General features: G+C 40.3%; 1 protein-coding gene across 1 annotated transcript in view; it reads left to right on the forward strand.

Annotated features, from left to right (window-relative positions):
- ERP44 (endoplasmic reticulum protein 44) overlaps nucleotides 1-16,533 on the forward strand; it is a 45,411-nt gene that overhangs the window by 7,563 nt on the left and 21,315 nt on the right. Inside the window, exons 2-4 of the mRNA XM_082753820.1 lie at nucleotides 10,365-10,437; nucleotides 12,122-12,161; nucleotides 15,184-15,299. Of these exons, the coding sequence (XP_082609946.1) occupies nucleotides 10,365-10,437; nucleotides 12,122-12,161; nucleotides 15,184-15,299 (229 nt within the window). The remainder of the gene's footprint in view (nucleotides 1-10,364; nucleotides 10,438-12,121; nucleotides 12,162-15,183; nucleotides 15,300-16,533) is intronic.

Below are 16,533 nucleotides of genomic sequence, written 5' to 3' on the forward strand. Positions count from 1 at the left end.
AATGGGGCATAAACCTGGAGAGACCTTGTTCATTAGGAGCTCTGCAAGGAAGCACTTCGAAAGGCAAGGCAGAGGTGCCTGTTCCAGTGGTCCTGAAAAAGAAAACAGCAGCTGTGGCAGTGTGTTGCTGTTTCCCATAGCTGTCCTGACTATCAAGTGATGATAAAATTAACTTTTTCAGAAGCTTCACCAAGGGAAAGTGTTTCAGTGATGTACCCCCATTTGTAATCCCGAGAGCTTTTTGTTCCTGTAGTCCCATTGATATCCCCTTTCCTAAATCTTGCTGGAAGTGCTCAGCCCCTCAATTCTTTGCCGGTTACAAAGATTATGGATTTTCATAAATGTGTGTATGAAAATGCGTTTTTTTTCCTCCCCCTTCTCCCTTTTGAGTCGATCCACTTGGGATTTTGGAGAGAATGACTGCGAGACAAGCAGGTAGCTTCACAAAGGTAATTAAGACAGTACGTGGTGCGAGGGTGAGCAGTTAGGGGTTCTTTCCTCCTAATGATCTGTTAATTAGTGGAGGGAGCTCAGCCAGTGTGGGGGCCTCTCAGGAATTACCTTTGACTGACATTTCAGACTGCTTTGGTTAAGAACATGTAATTGCGGGGGGGAGGGCTCTTTATTTTTGTCTTTCTTCTATTTTCAGTGTCAACACAGGCCAGCAGAATTTGCTAAGATGGCACAAAGGTATATACAGGCATGCATATATAAAGTTAGCATCACCTAGCTAGTAAGTATTACTCTAAAATAAGCTTGCTACCAGTTCTCGCCACGCGCCACGTGAAGGTGTTGCTGTTATTTTTAGGACAGCTCTGGAATGCTTGCCTTCAAGTTTCCATGGGAGTCGTCAGCCCGTTGGCATAGCTCGTGCTCCTTGGAGGAGGTGAAGCAGCGGTGGGGTATCCCTATCACGTTCTTCTGTGCATTCCAGAATATCTGTGGCGTGTGTCCCATCCCCTGCATTATTTACAGAGTAATCCACAACAAACTCACTGCGTGTGTGCAGCCCCTAGCAGCTGGTTAGGGTTGAAATAGCTCCTGTGCAGCCTGAAATTAGCCACTCACTCTCCAGGCTCTAACTTGCACGTGCAGGTGTGGTCCCAAAGGTGAATTTTTCTGTCTGGGTCCAGGCAGCATTGCTTTAATTAATTTTCTGTAGAAGATAGCGAATTGATCAGTTGTGAAATGTATCTTTTTTCCTCCTTTGAGAGGTTTTTCAGCTTCCAAAATATAAATTAGAATGCAACTGTGGAGTGAGTATTTCTATTACTGCTTATTTGGGAAAAATCCTTGTCCTCTCGTATGCCACTTGAAGGTAGCTAGTAATAAATACCTACCTGAAACATCCAGGCAAAGCATCTGTTACAGGCAAGAAAATGGGTTGCCAGTGAGCTTCAGTACACTGAGATTTGTAGTTTACGTCTCAAAAATGGATGCTTGTGAAGTGTGAGTCACAAATCTGCCTGAAAAGAAATGAAAACAATCCAAGTAGCTTAAACAAAGGTGATGTTTTAAACGGATTTAGGCTTTTCTAAAAGAGAAGAAGTTGGGAGCTGTGATGTTAAGGGAGTAGGAAGCTGAAGCAGCAACCCCACCTCATATCTTAGAAAGTTGGTGGTTTAGCAGTTGTGAGGTATTCTTCCTTCTTTGGCTTCCCCAGAAGAAGAGGGAGGAGCAGCAGCAGCCCAGGACTGGCTCTCAGATGGTTTTTCATGTAGAAGCTCAAGTTTCATATTCTCAGGGTTATGTTGCAGAGCACTGTATTTGCCTTGGTAGTTGCCCAAAACCTTAACCTCCTGCTGAAACATTAGGAGCTCATCTGAGGGAAGGTGGCACCTCGGTCCTGCTGAAGGAAGAAAAAATCCTATAGCACCAGGACGGTCTCAGTGGTACTGGAAGGACGTGCTGCTGGAAGTTGTCGGCCTGAGGTTGGTAAAAGGGGCTGCTTGGGTACACGTTCACCTGAGATTGTGGGGTGCAGCGTGGCTGCAAACCCCAGGAGGGTAAGAAGGTCGTTTTAGTTGTCATCCACACGCTCGCTTCCCTGCGCCGGGCGTGTTGCTGCTGTAGTTTTGACAGCTGTTGCTCTGAGCATGAAGTAAGGATGGGCCAAATCAAGTTGGCCGGGCTTCCACGTTCTTCAGCCAATTTTGTCATTTGGAAATACGGCGAGGCGGCAGCACGAATATGAACAGCACAACTTCAACACTGGTATCAGATGTGATGTGGCTGCTTGCGTTCCCTTATATTGTCTTTAGAGTTCAAGCACCACATTTTGCTTCCCTTTGGGTGGGGGAGAATGACCCCAGCTGTATTTTTCACTTCTTAAGTGTTTTGGTCTAATGGTCATTTTCACTTTTTTTTTTTTTTTATTTTTTATTTTTTTACACAGTGCATTAGCTGCAGATTTTAAAGCAGCTCGGACTCTGCACCTCTGGAGTCACAGGGTTTAATGCTTCATCTTTCAGTGCTGATATAAGTGTGGATATGAATGCTCTGCCTCTAGAACTGGCTTTGTACTCGCAAATGTGCACGTTTTCTTGCTTACTGTTCTTCTGGGCTCTCCTGTGTAGAGCTCCTGAATACTTCCGTCCTCAGAGGAAAATAAAAAAGGCAGCAACAAGAGCAAAAATCAGACCAAGCAGAGTAGGACCCGTTTCCGAGATGTTGCCACCCAGGATCGTATGCAGAATGTTAGAGATATGCAAAAGTGCAGATTTCTCGAAGGCTGCACTTTCAGTATGCCACCTGACTGATATTTTATCTAAATTGCCTCGGAGGTATTTCTGTCATGGAGAGCTAGTTCGTGCGTGTTTATGATAGCCTTTTAATTTGCACTTGAGCAGTTGGTTTCAGTGATTGCTACCTACTTGGAAAACAAGTTCCAGCCTGAAAGGCAAACCTCAATGGGCTTGTCTTTGCTCAAGTTCCATCTTTTTTTGTACCACAAAGAGATAGGTAACTGGATGTTTTGGAGCAGAATTGAAAATAGATTGTATTTGCGCTCCTGAATACACAGTTAATGAAAAGATAAGCAACTGAGAGTGAGTAGGTGTTGAAATTGAGTATTTCAGTTGAAAAAGCTTGGTTTTTGTCTTGTCGAGCAATGATACTGATAGGTACTAAAATCTACTGAAGTTAATACTTAACAGGAATTGTGTGTTATTTTTAAAGCAGCGGGATGTGCGTAGGCAGCAGCTGTGGAATAATCTGAAGGAACGAGTGTATGAGCAGGTAGATGAATTTTCTAAGACAGCAAGCATTCGTCTGAGGTCGGAGATGCTGTTTCTGCCAAAACACTACAGCTACTTTCAGTTCCCACCTCTGAGATGACACTTGAAAGAAGAGTTTCTGAGTTGGGTCGCCTCTCCTTCCACAGAATTTTTTAACAGTTTTGGTTTCATTTCCATCGCTTGTCCAAGAAAGGACAGAACAAAGAGGGAATCCTCAGTTGTTGTATGTTCTGCACTGGCCCTGTCCATATCAACTGGAATAAAGGTGAGAAGAAAGACTGTAGATGATCTTAATGAAGAACAGGATAGTAGAAGAATGAAGTTGTCGATTTAAAATCTAAGGTCTAAGCTCTACGAACAGTTTTGGTAATGGCTTTTGTGTGCTGTAGCAGTTGCCTTCACAAAGAACAGGCTTTTCTCCTTGACATAGTGAAAAAGAGTTGGCAAACTTCTGCTCTGCTATCAAAATTCTCTCCTTGGCAAGACCAAGCTACCCTTTATTTTGTGTTGCTGGATCATACCTTTGACAAGTTCAGAAACTTCAGGGTATGGACTTTCAGGAACAGCTGTTGATATTTAACTTGTGCTAATCTTTCTGGGTATCTCATTCTTTGTACTTTATTCCTTCTTGAAAGTGAATCAACGTGTTGCTGCCAGGTAATCAGAGCGGTTGGTAGCCACGTCAAATAAAGAAAGCGGTGATGGAATGTGAGCTTTTGCCACCCCTTGATTTATTTTTTTAAATTTTTCTTATAAAGCTGCACAAGTTATATTATTTTTCAGGGGAATTCTAGTCTCTTATTAGTAGTAAGCGTGGTAAATAAAATATCTAAAGATTCAGAGTTCTCAGGCAGTTTCCTGGGGTGCTGAATTCATGGCTTTAAAGCTATGAGACGCTGTAGGGTAAGTTGATATTTCGGCAGATGTGAACTACTTGAAATGTTTTTTGTGAAGTAGTGCAGTTGTTCAGACTCCCATTTATACCTTTGGTAGATATATGGGACGCTGCCTGTAATGGGACACTTCACGCAAGGAAAACAGCGTGTTATGGCCTTCACTGGAGTTTGCCCTTTTCCCTCTGGGTCAAGAAGGGAAGCAAGTCAAAGTTAGAGAAGAGTTGAACTAAAAATAACTTCGAGGTCTTATCTCTGTGACATTTTTTTAAACACGCCTCGTGTCAGTTTTGAGCCCTGACTCCAGCATTTCTTTAAAAGACGATGATCCTTAGAGTTGTGCCCAGAGACCTGAGCTCTAAAGCTGTGCTTAGATAGATGCATGGGGCTGCTGTTCATAGCCTTACCGAAAAAAAATGTGTTGAATTGCACGTTTTGATAGCGAGGTTTAATTTCCTTCTCTGCAATGGACTTTTTGAGTGAACATATTGAGTCCTGTAATAGGAATGCACAAGCTGTTGGGAGGTAAATTTACCCCGTGTTACAGGGGGCCTTCAGTGCTATGGTAACAAACCATTGAGATACCTCTTTGGCTGTGAATCCTTCCCAGCTGTAAAGGGCATGATATTTATCAGGTAAAAAATTGTTCTGCAAACTTAGATATACGTCACAGCGAGCATTGTTTAGTATTTTGAGTTAACGTGGTTATGTCACTGATAATAACAGATAACACCTTTATAAAAACCCCGTTTGATGGGCAGAAGGAGGGGTGGCAGCCTTCAGTTGGTCTAAATTATGAAAACGTTCAGGCGTGCCCTGGAATACGGCAATGACAATTAAGGCACTCTGCTGAGGGGGTGAGTTACGGTCTCTTTTCCCTGATTTTCCCCCGGCATGCTGTGTTTACTGCTGCCTGCCCCTGCTCCGGACGCTGTGCTTCATTGCAGAGCTGCTGGGAACACAACCAGTGGGACGTTCCTGATGGATGGCTCCGAAGCCAAACTTCAGGAGCTCTTACAATGCCTGTCAACTTCAGCTCCGCTTTCCCCCGGGATTCCTTTCAATTTGTAGCATCCTGCAGCAGGCTGTAAACCCATCTGCTTCCCCTCGCCTGTGAGTTTCATGCAGATCTCGGAGCAGCGGCAGATAAGCAGCGTGCATAAAGGAAACGTATTTGGGGACTGGAAGGCAGCTGCAGAGTCCTGTGGGGCCAAGGCTTCAGGTAGTAACTTCAGCGTGTCAGGCTGGATTAGAGGTAGGACGGAGCTGGTTGCCAAACATAAAATGATTTTGTGGAAGGGGAGAGAGAGACGGTTTCGTCGTGTGCCTGTAGGATTTCCCAGCAGAAAGGACTGGATGGGAAGTTTAGCAAGTGAAAATGAAGGCTGGTCTTGTTGGCTGCCTTGCAGCTGTAGTGCTAATTAGAAATCGTAGTGCTCCAAGAGTAGGTTTTCTGTGTTTTTCATATGGCTTGCACTGGAAGTGAGGAGCTTCGTTTCGTTATGTGAATTAACAGCAGAAATAACCGAAAAGCTGAAATACACCAGAACTGTTTTTCCCTGTTCTTGCAGGTTTAAGATTGTGCCCTGTTAGTTAAACTGCCCCTTGTGCAAGAAAATAGTGGGTAACATGCAATGAATTTGGGAAGGAGATGCCACTAAACCTCCAGGCCTGCTTCCCCTGTCTGGCTAGAGCTGAAAGCACTAATTGCTAAGAGGAAAATGTTGATAAAAGCTTTACCTAAACCTCCCGAATGACCAGCGGGCTTCGTTAATTGGGTGTGTGCTACTGAGCAGCAGCGCTGTCGGCAGCAGAGCCATTTAAATGGCGAGCGTTTTCATTTCCTTTTTGGAAAAGGGATCTGAAACGTGGCATTTGAAGTCAGAGAGGGCTGCCTCTGAGGGGCTGCGGGGTGAATGGGATGGGTTGGGTCCAGGCCTGCTGTTTTACGTAAGGCGGCTTGTGCAGCGCTTTGCCATAATGTCAGTGGAGGACAATGTTGCCTTTTGGGCAGTGCTTTGAGGTCTGGTGTTAGAAAAATCCAAAATGTCAGCTGAAGTGGAGTTACTTCTCAGAAACAAATAAATAATGCTCCTGCCAGGAGCTGCTCCAACTTGCAGCGAATTGTTTCGCTGTGAGTTTGTCCCCTCCTGCGGCCCTGGCTGGTTCTTTTCACCATTCAGCATGTGGTTCGGGGGATAAGTTCAAAAGAAACCCCTGTGATATTGCTGCGTAATTTCTTAACAGATTTCTTCACAACTGAAGAAAGTGGGTCAGACCTGCTAGGGTTTCTGTACCAGCCGAACTTCCCAGTGAAAACAAGCACAGCGTTATCTTCAGAGACTTCCAGGAAGCAGGGCTGATCCATTCCGGCCACGTTTGGCAGGGTTACTGAGGACAAAAGGAGCAAATAAACATACACAAGTGTCATCTCCTTTTCCCTCTGCCCTTATCAACTAAGTTTTATCTTCGCCAATGCATTGTTCAGTTCCTGACTTTTTTTTTTCCTCAGTAGTGCATTCATTCTGTAAGCATATACACAGTTTCTACCCTTGCTTTTTTAGTCCACATTTTTTCACATTTTTCTATAGAGATCAAGTAACTTATAAACGCAGTCATCCAACTTTTGCAGTTTCAAGTATTTAGAATTTAAATAACCTACAAATCTATATTTTTGACAGATTTCTTTTTGAGTTGGTTCTGCCAGATTCCTTCACTCAGTTCGTAGCTCCCATGCAGTGCAAGTTGGTTGGAAAACTCTTTCCCTGCTTCCAAATGTGAACAGTTACTTGTGTGCATCTGATGTAGGCCAGTGGAATACTAAATTTGCATTTAAAAGTTTGGAAAAAAATCTTGTGTTGTTTTTTCAGCTACAGTTTTTCAGAATTTAAGTTCAATGCCTGCTTTAAAGTGTCCAACTGATGTTCAGAAACATTTTCCTCAAAAATATCGTATTTTCTGTCCCTGTGTATCGTTCACAGGCTTCAGCAAAGGGTAGAACATATTCTCAAAGCTGTGCAGCTGCTTAACAATTTAAATACGAATTTATATCCCTGCGTGTTAAATATTAATGTAGTAATATCACAAACCATCTCGCGTCTCTGGGGACGGCGACATTACTGGGTCAAAAGGGTGTGCTTTGTTCCTTGCAGGCATTGTACCTCGATGAAAGCATCAGCCGAAGTGAGTCTCCTGTATTTATTGGTATTTCTGAAAAGAAAGTTGTTTTTTTTCTCCTTAACTCTGTGTACTTACCGTGAAGGTTTTGGCACCCACAGTTATTTAGTTGAAATAAAACATTGAAGAATATACTTATATTTTGACGAAATATATATTTTCATATTTCTAGTAGGGAAAAAAGTATTACAATCCTCTCATATTTGCGTAGCTTTGGGGGAATTAAGTTCTTAGTCTCAATGTTTTTCTCCTACTGTTTCCCATGGAGGGGCAATAGGATCTACAGCTTGATCTCACTTTCATCTTCAATATATGGAGATGACTGAAGTCTTTGTTCTGGTACTCGCAGCTTGCACCACATTTTTCTGCAAATAAGAATTAAGAAAGCAGTGAAAATTTTTATTTGTGCTATAAAGAAGTGCTAGGTTAATTTGCTTTTTCCTGTACATAGCACAGGATCCAGCAGAGGACTTTATTGGTTAGTAAGCCCTGCACTTTGACTGTGCAGGTAAATATTTGCACTGAAAGTTAAGGTGTATTGTAGCAGTCCACAAATGAAACTACAGTTCCCGTTCTGTCTACCTGCTAAGTAACACAGCCTGTTTCCTGGTGGCAAACATAACATAGATAAGTATAATGTTTAATTTATGTTTAGTTCAACCTATTAGATGAGATTAATGTTGCTGCTGTAAAATTGTATTAGAAAAAGCCAAGTTGTTTAAGGAACTGATATCTTACCCATTTGGTACGTTAAGAAAACATAAAATCTGAGGCTTCTGTGGAAATATTTTTTCCAAAACCTGCTGCAGGAGTTCGTTTGAAGTTCCCTCTGTCTAGAGGCTTGTGTGAATTTTTTTGTGTAAGCAAGCACTGCAGGGCAGGTCAGCCCTGTAACCTTAAAGCATACAGCCAGAGGGTTTTGAGACCTCACAGGGCAGCTGAAACCCTGCAATCCGCAGAGGAATTTGTGGTCACCTGTGGTTAGATGAGATGACAGCCAGCAAAAGGAATATTGGGTCATACTATTTGTTAGGTAAGATAATAGTCTAACTGGTACTGTTAATCATTGCTGCTGCTTCAGTTATACACGTGTTATATCTAATCTAACACTTCCAGCTTGAGTGTACCAAAAAAAAGTGCGCTAGCTCATTCGCCCGCTTAGCTGTCCTCTCTTCTTGCTGGTCAGCGACACAGCATCGTCAAAGGTACTTCCCCAGCACTGACCTGCCACGACTTGTGCAGCTCAGAGGTTGTTCAATGAGATGTTTCTGAGCAGATGGTGTTGTTCTGCAGTTGGTTTTGGACATGGACCTTACAGCTCATCCACTACTTCTGTTCATATGCAGTCATGGTAAAACCAACCCTTAGACATTTGTGCCTGGCAGAATTCAGGTGCCACAGAAAGAGGCAAATGCTTCCAGAAGTCATAGACTTGTGTTTAATAATGTCCAGTTGTCATTGCTTTTCCCTTGCTAAGTATTTTCTTCTACAGAAGCTGGTGAGGCGTCAGCCTGTAGTGTAAGATGGACTCTATCTGCAACCCAGCAGCTTCTAGTTGGGAAATAGGAAAGGATCAGTGTCTTTACTGGCAAGAGTTTAGTGATCCACAGATCCGAAGGAATTGAAAATCACTGCTGGAAACCTCACCTGCGTGCCACGTACAATGATAGTTTCTGACTTATCGACAACGTCTCTCTGCAAAAGACTGCCACAATTTCTTAAGCTGATTGTAATGAGAGAAGACATCCACCGCGTCTGGTGTTTTTGAGAAGTCGGTGTTTGATAAGCATTGGCAACAAGTGCTAGGAAACTTGATGTTTGACATGGAGTTAGTCTTTTGATAAGTTGTAGACAGCGTCGAAGACAAGAGTGCCCTGGGGGCTTGCTGCTTGTAATTGTTTCCTAAATCTGTCACACCCGTAGCTGCTCAGCCACTGGCATGGTCTTAGAATAGGAGAGGTGTTGAGCTCTTCCATAAACACAGAGATCCTTGTATCACAATGCTCCAGTTTCTCTCCATGGTGTGATTTGAATGTCATTTGTTTCCTGCTATTTTTTTCCCTCAGTGTCTTTGGTAAAACCAGCCATGTCTGCCTGTCTAGGCTTAAGCAGAGTTTCTTTGCAGCTGCCAGGACCAAACCTAAGGCTCTGCTCTGTACGTGATTCCTTGACCTCTATGCCTTCCTGTCAATTTTCTACTGAAAACCTTCCTTTCCCTTTCGTATTGTCTCTGTCAGCCAAAGGATCGTAGGCTTACTGAAGAGCAGGGTGAAAGGCCCCTCAGTGGAGCAGTCCAGGCCCTGGCCCTGCACGGAGAAGGGCTGACTTCCTGGCCAGGGGTTATTCGAGCACGAAACATTCATGTCCCAGTCAAGAGTTTGTGCTGTCCTGCTCAAAAACTTCCACGCCTAACTCTTCTGAAGTGAAAGTGAGGTGTAACTTGCTGAGATAAACCAGCAACTTCAACCCCTGTCTTCCCCCACTGCGTTTTGGGGTGGAAGAGCTCTGCCAATGGCAGTGAATATGAGAGCGTGCTTTTCCCTAAGGCCGGGTGTTGCTGGGGTACTTGCATTAAGAACAATCCATGAGTTGCTTCCTAATTGGAGAACTCACATCAGCCTGATCATTCAGTTTTTATTTAAAAATAAATAAATAAATAAAACCAAAATACTGGTGTCTCTGTGCCGGTGACATGCTGGGCCTACGCACTTGTGCAAGATTGTTATGTGGCTAAAATGTGGGTTTCGTTTCCTCAGAACACAATTATGAGGGAAAATTTTTCTTAAAGGTACAAAAACTGCCTGTAATATTTTTCCCAACACAGTAGACAATCATATGAAGAGAGTACTAGTTTTGCTTTAACTTTGTAAGAATGTTTTATCTGTAAATAAAGTTTATTTGTGGCAGTACTATCATCTGAAATGCTTGGTCTGACTTGCAGTTATTCTTACTGCTTGTTCCTCTCCAGCTTTTGAAGCACGGTGTTTAAAACCTTAGGTACATAACTACTTTATTGTTGAAACTTTACATACCTTACTGGTTTGTTTTCTCTTTTTAGGTGTCTTGGCTTTTTAATCCAACAAGAAGCGAAATAACAAGTCTAGATAGTGGAAATATAGATGACATTTTAAGTGAGTACTTTGAATTATTATTATTATTTTTTTACTTTAATATGTCTACAGTCACTTACCTGCGAGAATCTTGCAATGTTATTAGATAAATAACATGCATACCCTAGCCTTGGAAATACAGATTGCAGTCTGCATAGAAGTTCTAAATACCTGTGATCAAAATTAGCTGTCTGAAGCAATGTATCACTTACCAGACTACTTCACTGTAATCTAAATGAGAACGTAGGCTAAGAAAAATACCTGGTGTCTTGTTTGCAGATGGGAGCACTTGATTATATAACCAAAACCTGTCAAGAGAACGTTTTAAGAGTTCTCAGAAAATAGCAGCAAGTGAAACCCTTGCTGGTAGTGCCCTTAAGTGCCTTGCTTGTTCAGCTGTGCTTTTTCTGAGGTTAAGCATTGTCTTGATTCCTAGTGCCTCACAGGAAGGAGACACATAAATTAGTATTTCAATTACTGTCTTAAACCGATGTCTATTGCTTGTCTGAAACCTTTTTGCCTGAAAAGCACACAATTTGCCTGTCTAGTTGTCTTCATATGAATGAAGAAAAGCAAAAACCCTTCTCTACTACCCACCTACTGCTTTAAATACTTCATAGGTTATGGATAACCCTAAACTTCTCCATGCCCTGAATTTTCATGAATTTCCTGTTTACCACTTACTTTCCTTGCTGATTATGAAAATCCTAAAGCCATACGTTAGTACAAACTGTAGTTTTTTCCCAGCCTTCTCAAAAAGTCCCTCTTCTAGCATGTTGTCTTTTACAGGCTGTTCTTAGCATCTTCATCTTTGCTTGTAGCTGCTTCGTAACTTTGTCAATAGTGCGAATTTATCTAGCGACATGAGTGCTTTGTGAAGTTGTGTGACTGATGTTCTATAGTTCTAGCACTTCTCTCAATTTTATTTCAATATCTAGTCCATTCCTAGTAATAAAAATCAGTTTACAGCATGGTTATTGTATTGTGTAAAGATCACGGTTTATTACAGAGTAGGGTATTAAAGTGTGTGTCCTAATTCTGATATATTTTCCCTTTTTTTTTTGAATTGTAGAATGATGTAGAGAGCATTATTTTGCTACCTTAGCATATATACCTTTAGCGTTACTTCTTTTTTCAAGCCTCCCTTAGTATTGGGGAGGTTTGGGGTGTTGAAACTTTGTCACCTTTTGCCCTAGTATCCACCTCTTCAGCAAGTCAGGCAGCTTTAGACAGATCAGAGCAAGTTGCACAGGCAGCCTGCAAGTTGTCATTCTTCTCACCCGAAGAGCTAACGCTTAACGCTTCAGCTTTTAACTTTTTCTTCTAACACTTAAGAACACACCATATAATGCTTGAGAGCTACTAGAGTACAGCTTCTGGGTTTGAGTGCGTTAATTGACTTACTTTTGGTCTCCTGTGTCATTTACTACTTTTGTGTCTTAAGAATTGACGTCTTTAATATCTAATATATCAATAGAGTCAATAAAATACTTGACTGGAGGCCTCTTTCATCACTTTCCCACATGCTATAGATTATATTTCAGATAAGATTTATCCTAGCAGTTTTCTAGTGGATTGTGCGCTGAATAATCTAGAAATATTAGTTCTTATGGTTTGTTTGCATATTTGTTATGATCTTAGATTGAAGTGCTAAGAAGTTTGCCTCACAATGTGACGTTGAATTCTTTTCTTCTTCCCTTCCCAGACAATGCAGATGTTGCTTTAGTTAATTTTTATGCTGATTGGTAAGTTACATAAGTATTTTCTTTTTCTTCCCCCATATGTTTAAACTTTTGCCTGTTGAAAACTGTCATGTTTGGCGCTGGTATCCTAATTAAAGATACAGTGGTATGTCACTTTCAAACTGGATCTCTCTTTTTTTTTTTGTTTGGTTTTGTCTTGATTACTTCCCCTTCTGCTGTTCTGCCACCTTTTGTTTCATTCAGGGCCTCTGTGAGAGAAAAAAGGGTTACGTGGCAGTAAGGAATAACACATTATGTGATTGTGTGGTGGCTTTTTTGTTTGTTTGTTTTTCTCTTCTCACAGCAAGAGAAGTTTCATTAATTTTTTGTCTCTTGAATATTTTGGGTACTAGCATATGTTAATTTTTATTTTTCTTAAGAGTCACTCCCATTCATACATACTAGTAAACAAAAAGCCTGAAATTACATTAAAAATCAAATTCGTCTCTAGTATGGAAGGCCTTCCAAGTGAGAACTAGAGAATTGAGGGATGAAATCTGAGCAACTAGACAAGGAAAAAGTTTGGGCTGAGACATTATGAAAGACATACTTAGCTGGAGCTGTGTAATTGGATTTTTCTTCAAACTTGCCTGTAAAATTGTTGTTAGAATTAATTTAAGCACCCATGCCCTATTTTTTTTTAATTGTGTTCGAAGTAATTTTGAATGTTATGTTCCAGCATTAATACTTCTCAAGGAACCTTTAACAAGGGGGAAAACAGAAAAATATTCAGGGGAAATAGAATTTAACATGCAAATTAATATGGAAAATGAGGTCAGAGAAATAAATCACTTTCTCCCTTCCTTGTTTAAAGTAAATAGCTTTATAATGTAAACCAATACATAAACGAAAGTATTATTATACTTTAAATATTCTGCTTGCTGTTTTGCTTTGTGTGCACAAAATGTTGGCCATCAGAATCAAATATCATCGAAGGGGATTAAACTTCTAATTCCTTTCACCTCTGTGACATTCCACTGTATGTCAAAGTCTGTAGGTCCATATGGCCTAGAAGTAGCAAGCACACCATTTTAAAAGAAAAATTACCAGTTTGCCTTTACTGATAATTCGTTTAGGCGATTTGTGTTAATTTAAATTCATTTTTAAAAGTGATTTTGAAAAATTAATACCTGGTCTTTTCATATAGACTGAAGTTCTCAGTGAAGAAGTTTTTAATGCCTTCATTTAAACTTTCCATAAAGATAGAGATTATACCAAACTAAATCAGTTTAATAACCTTTGTATATGCCTCTGTCATTTTATAGACTATTTTTATGTTCAATTAGTTTGCATCTGTTCATTTGGTACTGCAATTTCTATTGATATGAGGCACATTTAAACCGATAGAATTTTTATGTAGAGAGATTGCATTCATTTACCAAGAAAATTGCTTGAGATTTCTTTCTTTATAATGATGGTACAACTAACTAGGTATAAGTAAGTAATTAGCTCTGATCTCTTACCTGTTCTGTATAGAATTGTACATCGAAGGCTGTCTTTAAATAAAACTTTTAGTATGGTTATTTTCAGACTGTGGTCTGCAGATCCCTCACAGATGATAGACTACTTCTTGGTTATGTTTAATAAAATCTTTTGAAAAGCAAACCTAATGAGAGTAATTCTAATACACTAAAAAAATGTTTGGATTTTGCGGAAGACAAATTGCAGGAGACTATTTTAGGACTTGATCTAGCAATATAATAAAGTCTTACTTTAGGACCACGTTAGCACAACCCCTGCTGCACTCCCTGCTGTGGTCAGATCCTTTCTATAGCAGGTTCGCTTTGAATTTAAAGTTGTGTGTTCGTTTTCAAGTCGATTCACTAGTCGATAACAGGCTATAAATTTAAAATATTACAACCTTAATGATGTTCGTTATATGTAGGCCTTCGGGGTAATCCCCCTAATATTGTGTACTGCCAACCTATATGGCATAAATGAATTGAATGAGAATGGATCAGCTTTGTTGATGTAGATGCTCTGCTGTAAGAATGGAGGACAATGAGGGGTTAAGTTGTATGCAACACATCCATGCTACATAAATGTGTAATGTACAGTTGTGCTGGCCAGAGTCAGATTTGCCTTAGAAGATGAGCCTAAGCCCTGTTTGTATTTCTGGAGCAAAACCTGCCTCTACGCTTGGAACATTTCCTGCTCTGGGCAGTGTTTCAGAGTGGGCTGGTTTATTGCAGGTTTGTTTTAAGATGCTGTGGTGTGAGGTCTCATGCTGACAACTTCCACAGTGCTGTTGTGTGTCTTCAATTTAAAATTCTGCGATGTATTTAGCAGAACAGTTTATAAAGTTGCTTTATTGACATATTAATAATGAACTCGTGCACTAGTGTTACCATAACCTCCCCAAAACCACCAAAACATCTGGGGCCTCTTTCATCTACCAACATCTACAGCCTTTTTCGTGGTCAGAAAGAGGATTTGCTTCAAAAGCTGACATGGCTGGAAGAAGGGTCCCATGTATTATTACTTTTTTATTCATAGTGATCTATTAACAGTCTGTGTAAGTACTAGGCATAATTTCCACCAAATTCAAGCAATCAAATAATAAGCAACACTTCTGTTGTTGACCCATGTAAAGTTCTCTCTTTGATATTTCTTGAAGGTATTTGTTGGTGAATATTTTAATCTCAACAGCCCAAGTCTTTTTACTAGATTTTTAAAACTCCTTCCCCACAGATGATTCAGTTAGAGAAACAAAGTTTTAGAACAAACTTTCTAAATAGAATGTATTTTCTGAAGACTTACAATTGTCTAATGTTGTTTCTTAAGCTGATAAATCAGGGACACATCTTGAATTGCTTTTTTTTTTTTTTTCCCCAACTGAGTTATTGAAGTTACTTTTGAACCTACTTTTATCCAGTCAGTTACTGGCATGATCACCAGTATATGTTTTGTTTGTTCTATAGTAGCTTTTCTTTCCTTTCTTTTCCCCTCAAATATTGAAATGTTCTGTGAGTCACCAACCAAAATATTTCAAGTTAATATTTTGAAATCTTTTTCTTTTCCACAGGTGCCGCTTCAGCCAAATGCTGCATCCTATTTTCGAGGAAGCTTCTAATGTAATTAAGGAAGAATATCCAGATAAGAATCAAGTGGTGTTTGCTAGAGTAGACTGTGATCAGCACTGTAAGTAAATCCTGATTCAGTTTTTCTTTTTCCTGTGATATCCTGCCAGTAGGCTATTCATGAAATTGAAGTATAAAAATAGAAATACTAAAGAGCAGTCTAAAGTGTAGTTGGTTGAACCTGACCCATCATTTAGCCCAGAGACAGTTGCTTGTATCAGTGAATCTCTTCTTCCAAATTTGTTGGGCCAATCTCCAGTACTGTTTTCTCGTTTTATCCGTAGGCGGGTATTTGCATGTTCAGAAAAAACTCTCATTTATTGGGAGGAAAAAAGGTCTGGAGTTATAAAATGAATTGGGTTACTGTGGAGCCAGAGAAGCACTAGTACAACACAACCAAGAAGCAGCAGCAGCTGTCAGCTTTGACAGGATCTTCTGCTCAGCAATTCCCTCTAAGAGTCTTGGTGGACTGCAAATTGCCCTTTGCACTCCTGGTAGTATATCAGAGCTGTTCTGCTTTGCTGTTTGTATGCTTATCGATAAAAAGTTCCTGATTTTGATGTTCCTGTCCCCCTAATTACATGAAAAAGATAAGCCAGAATTTATTTATATTAATCCCAGAAGTTTTTTAATCTCAGAAAATAATCCCATAATAGGTAGAATGTAAGGAACATCTGCTACCTACTGAAAAACAAATGGATAGCACTGAGATTATTATGGTGGTTTTTTATAGTGGAAAGTCTGCTTTATTCTTCTGTGCTTCTGGATGAACAGCATTTGTAGGCATAGTTTCTTTACAGTAGTTTGAAATTCCCAAAGAGTAGTAACAGTTGCAAATGGCTTCAAATCCCAGCAGAAATTCAGTTCTGATACTCAATTGTAGTACTTGGTCGTTACAAAACTGTTGGTTTGTAAGAAGAATTACACTTAAAAATTTGATTTGCACTTAGTTTGTAGCATATCCCTGGGTTTTACCCTTGACCTAAAAGTTGTGTTTTAGTGCTGCGTTACAAAAATGTGGAGAGAGAACCTTGTAGGACAAAAGTCATCTGCATCTCTCTGAAAAGTGACTGCTTTCAGTCATGCATCCGTGGAGGTGCCCAGCAATAAGAGCTTGTGATCTTGAAAGAGATCTCAAATATAAAAAATACATTTAAGGAAGCAAACAGTGTCAAACAGGTATCTGAAGTGGAAAGTAAGCTGACTTTTCAAACTGTTAGGAGTGGCCAAGGAAATTGTCTTGTCCGTTCCCAAAGATTAGTAAGACCAATTTGTGACCACAAGAATCCTAAATG

The sequence above is a fragment of the Aythya marila genome (genome assembly GCF_965140915.1).
Source record: "Aythya marila genome assembly, chromosome: 2".
NCBI lineage: Eukaryota > Metazoa > Chordata > Aves > Anseriformes > Anatidae > Aythya > Aythya marila.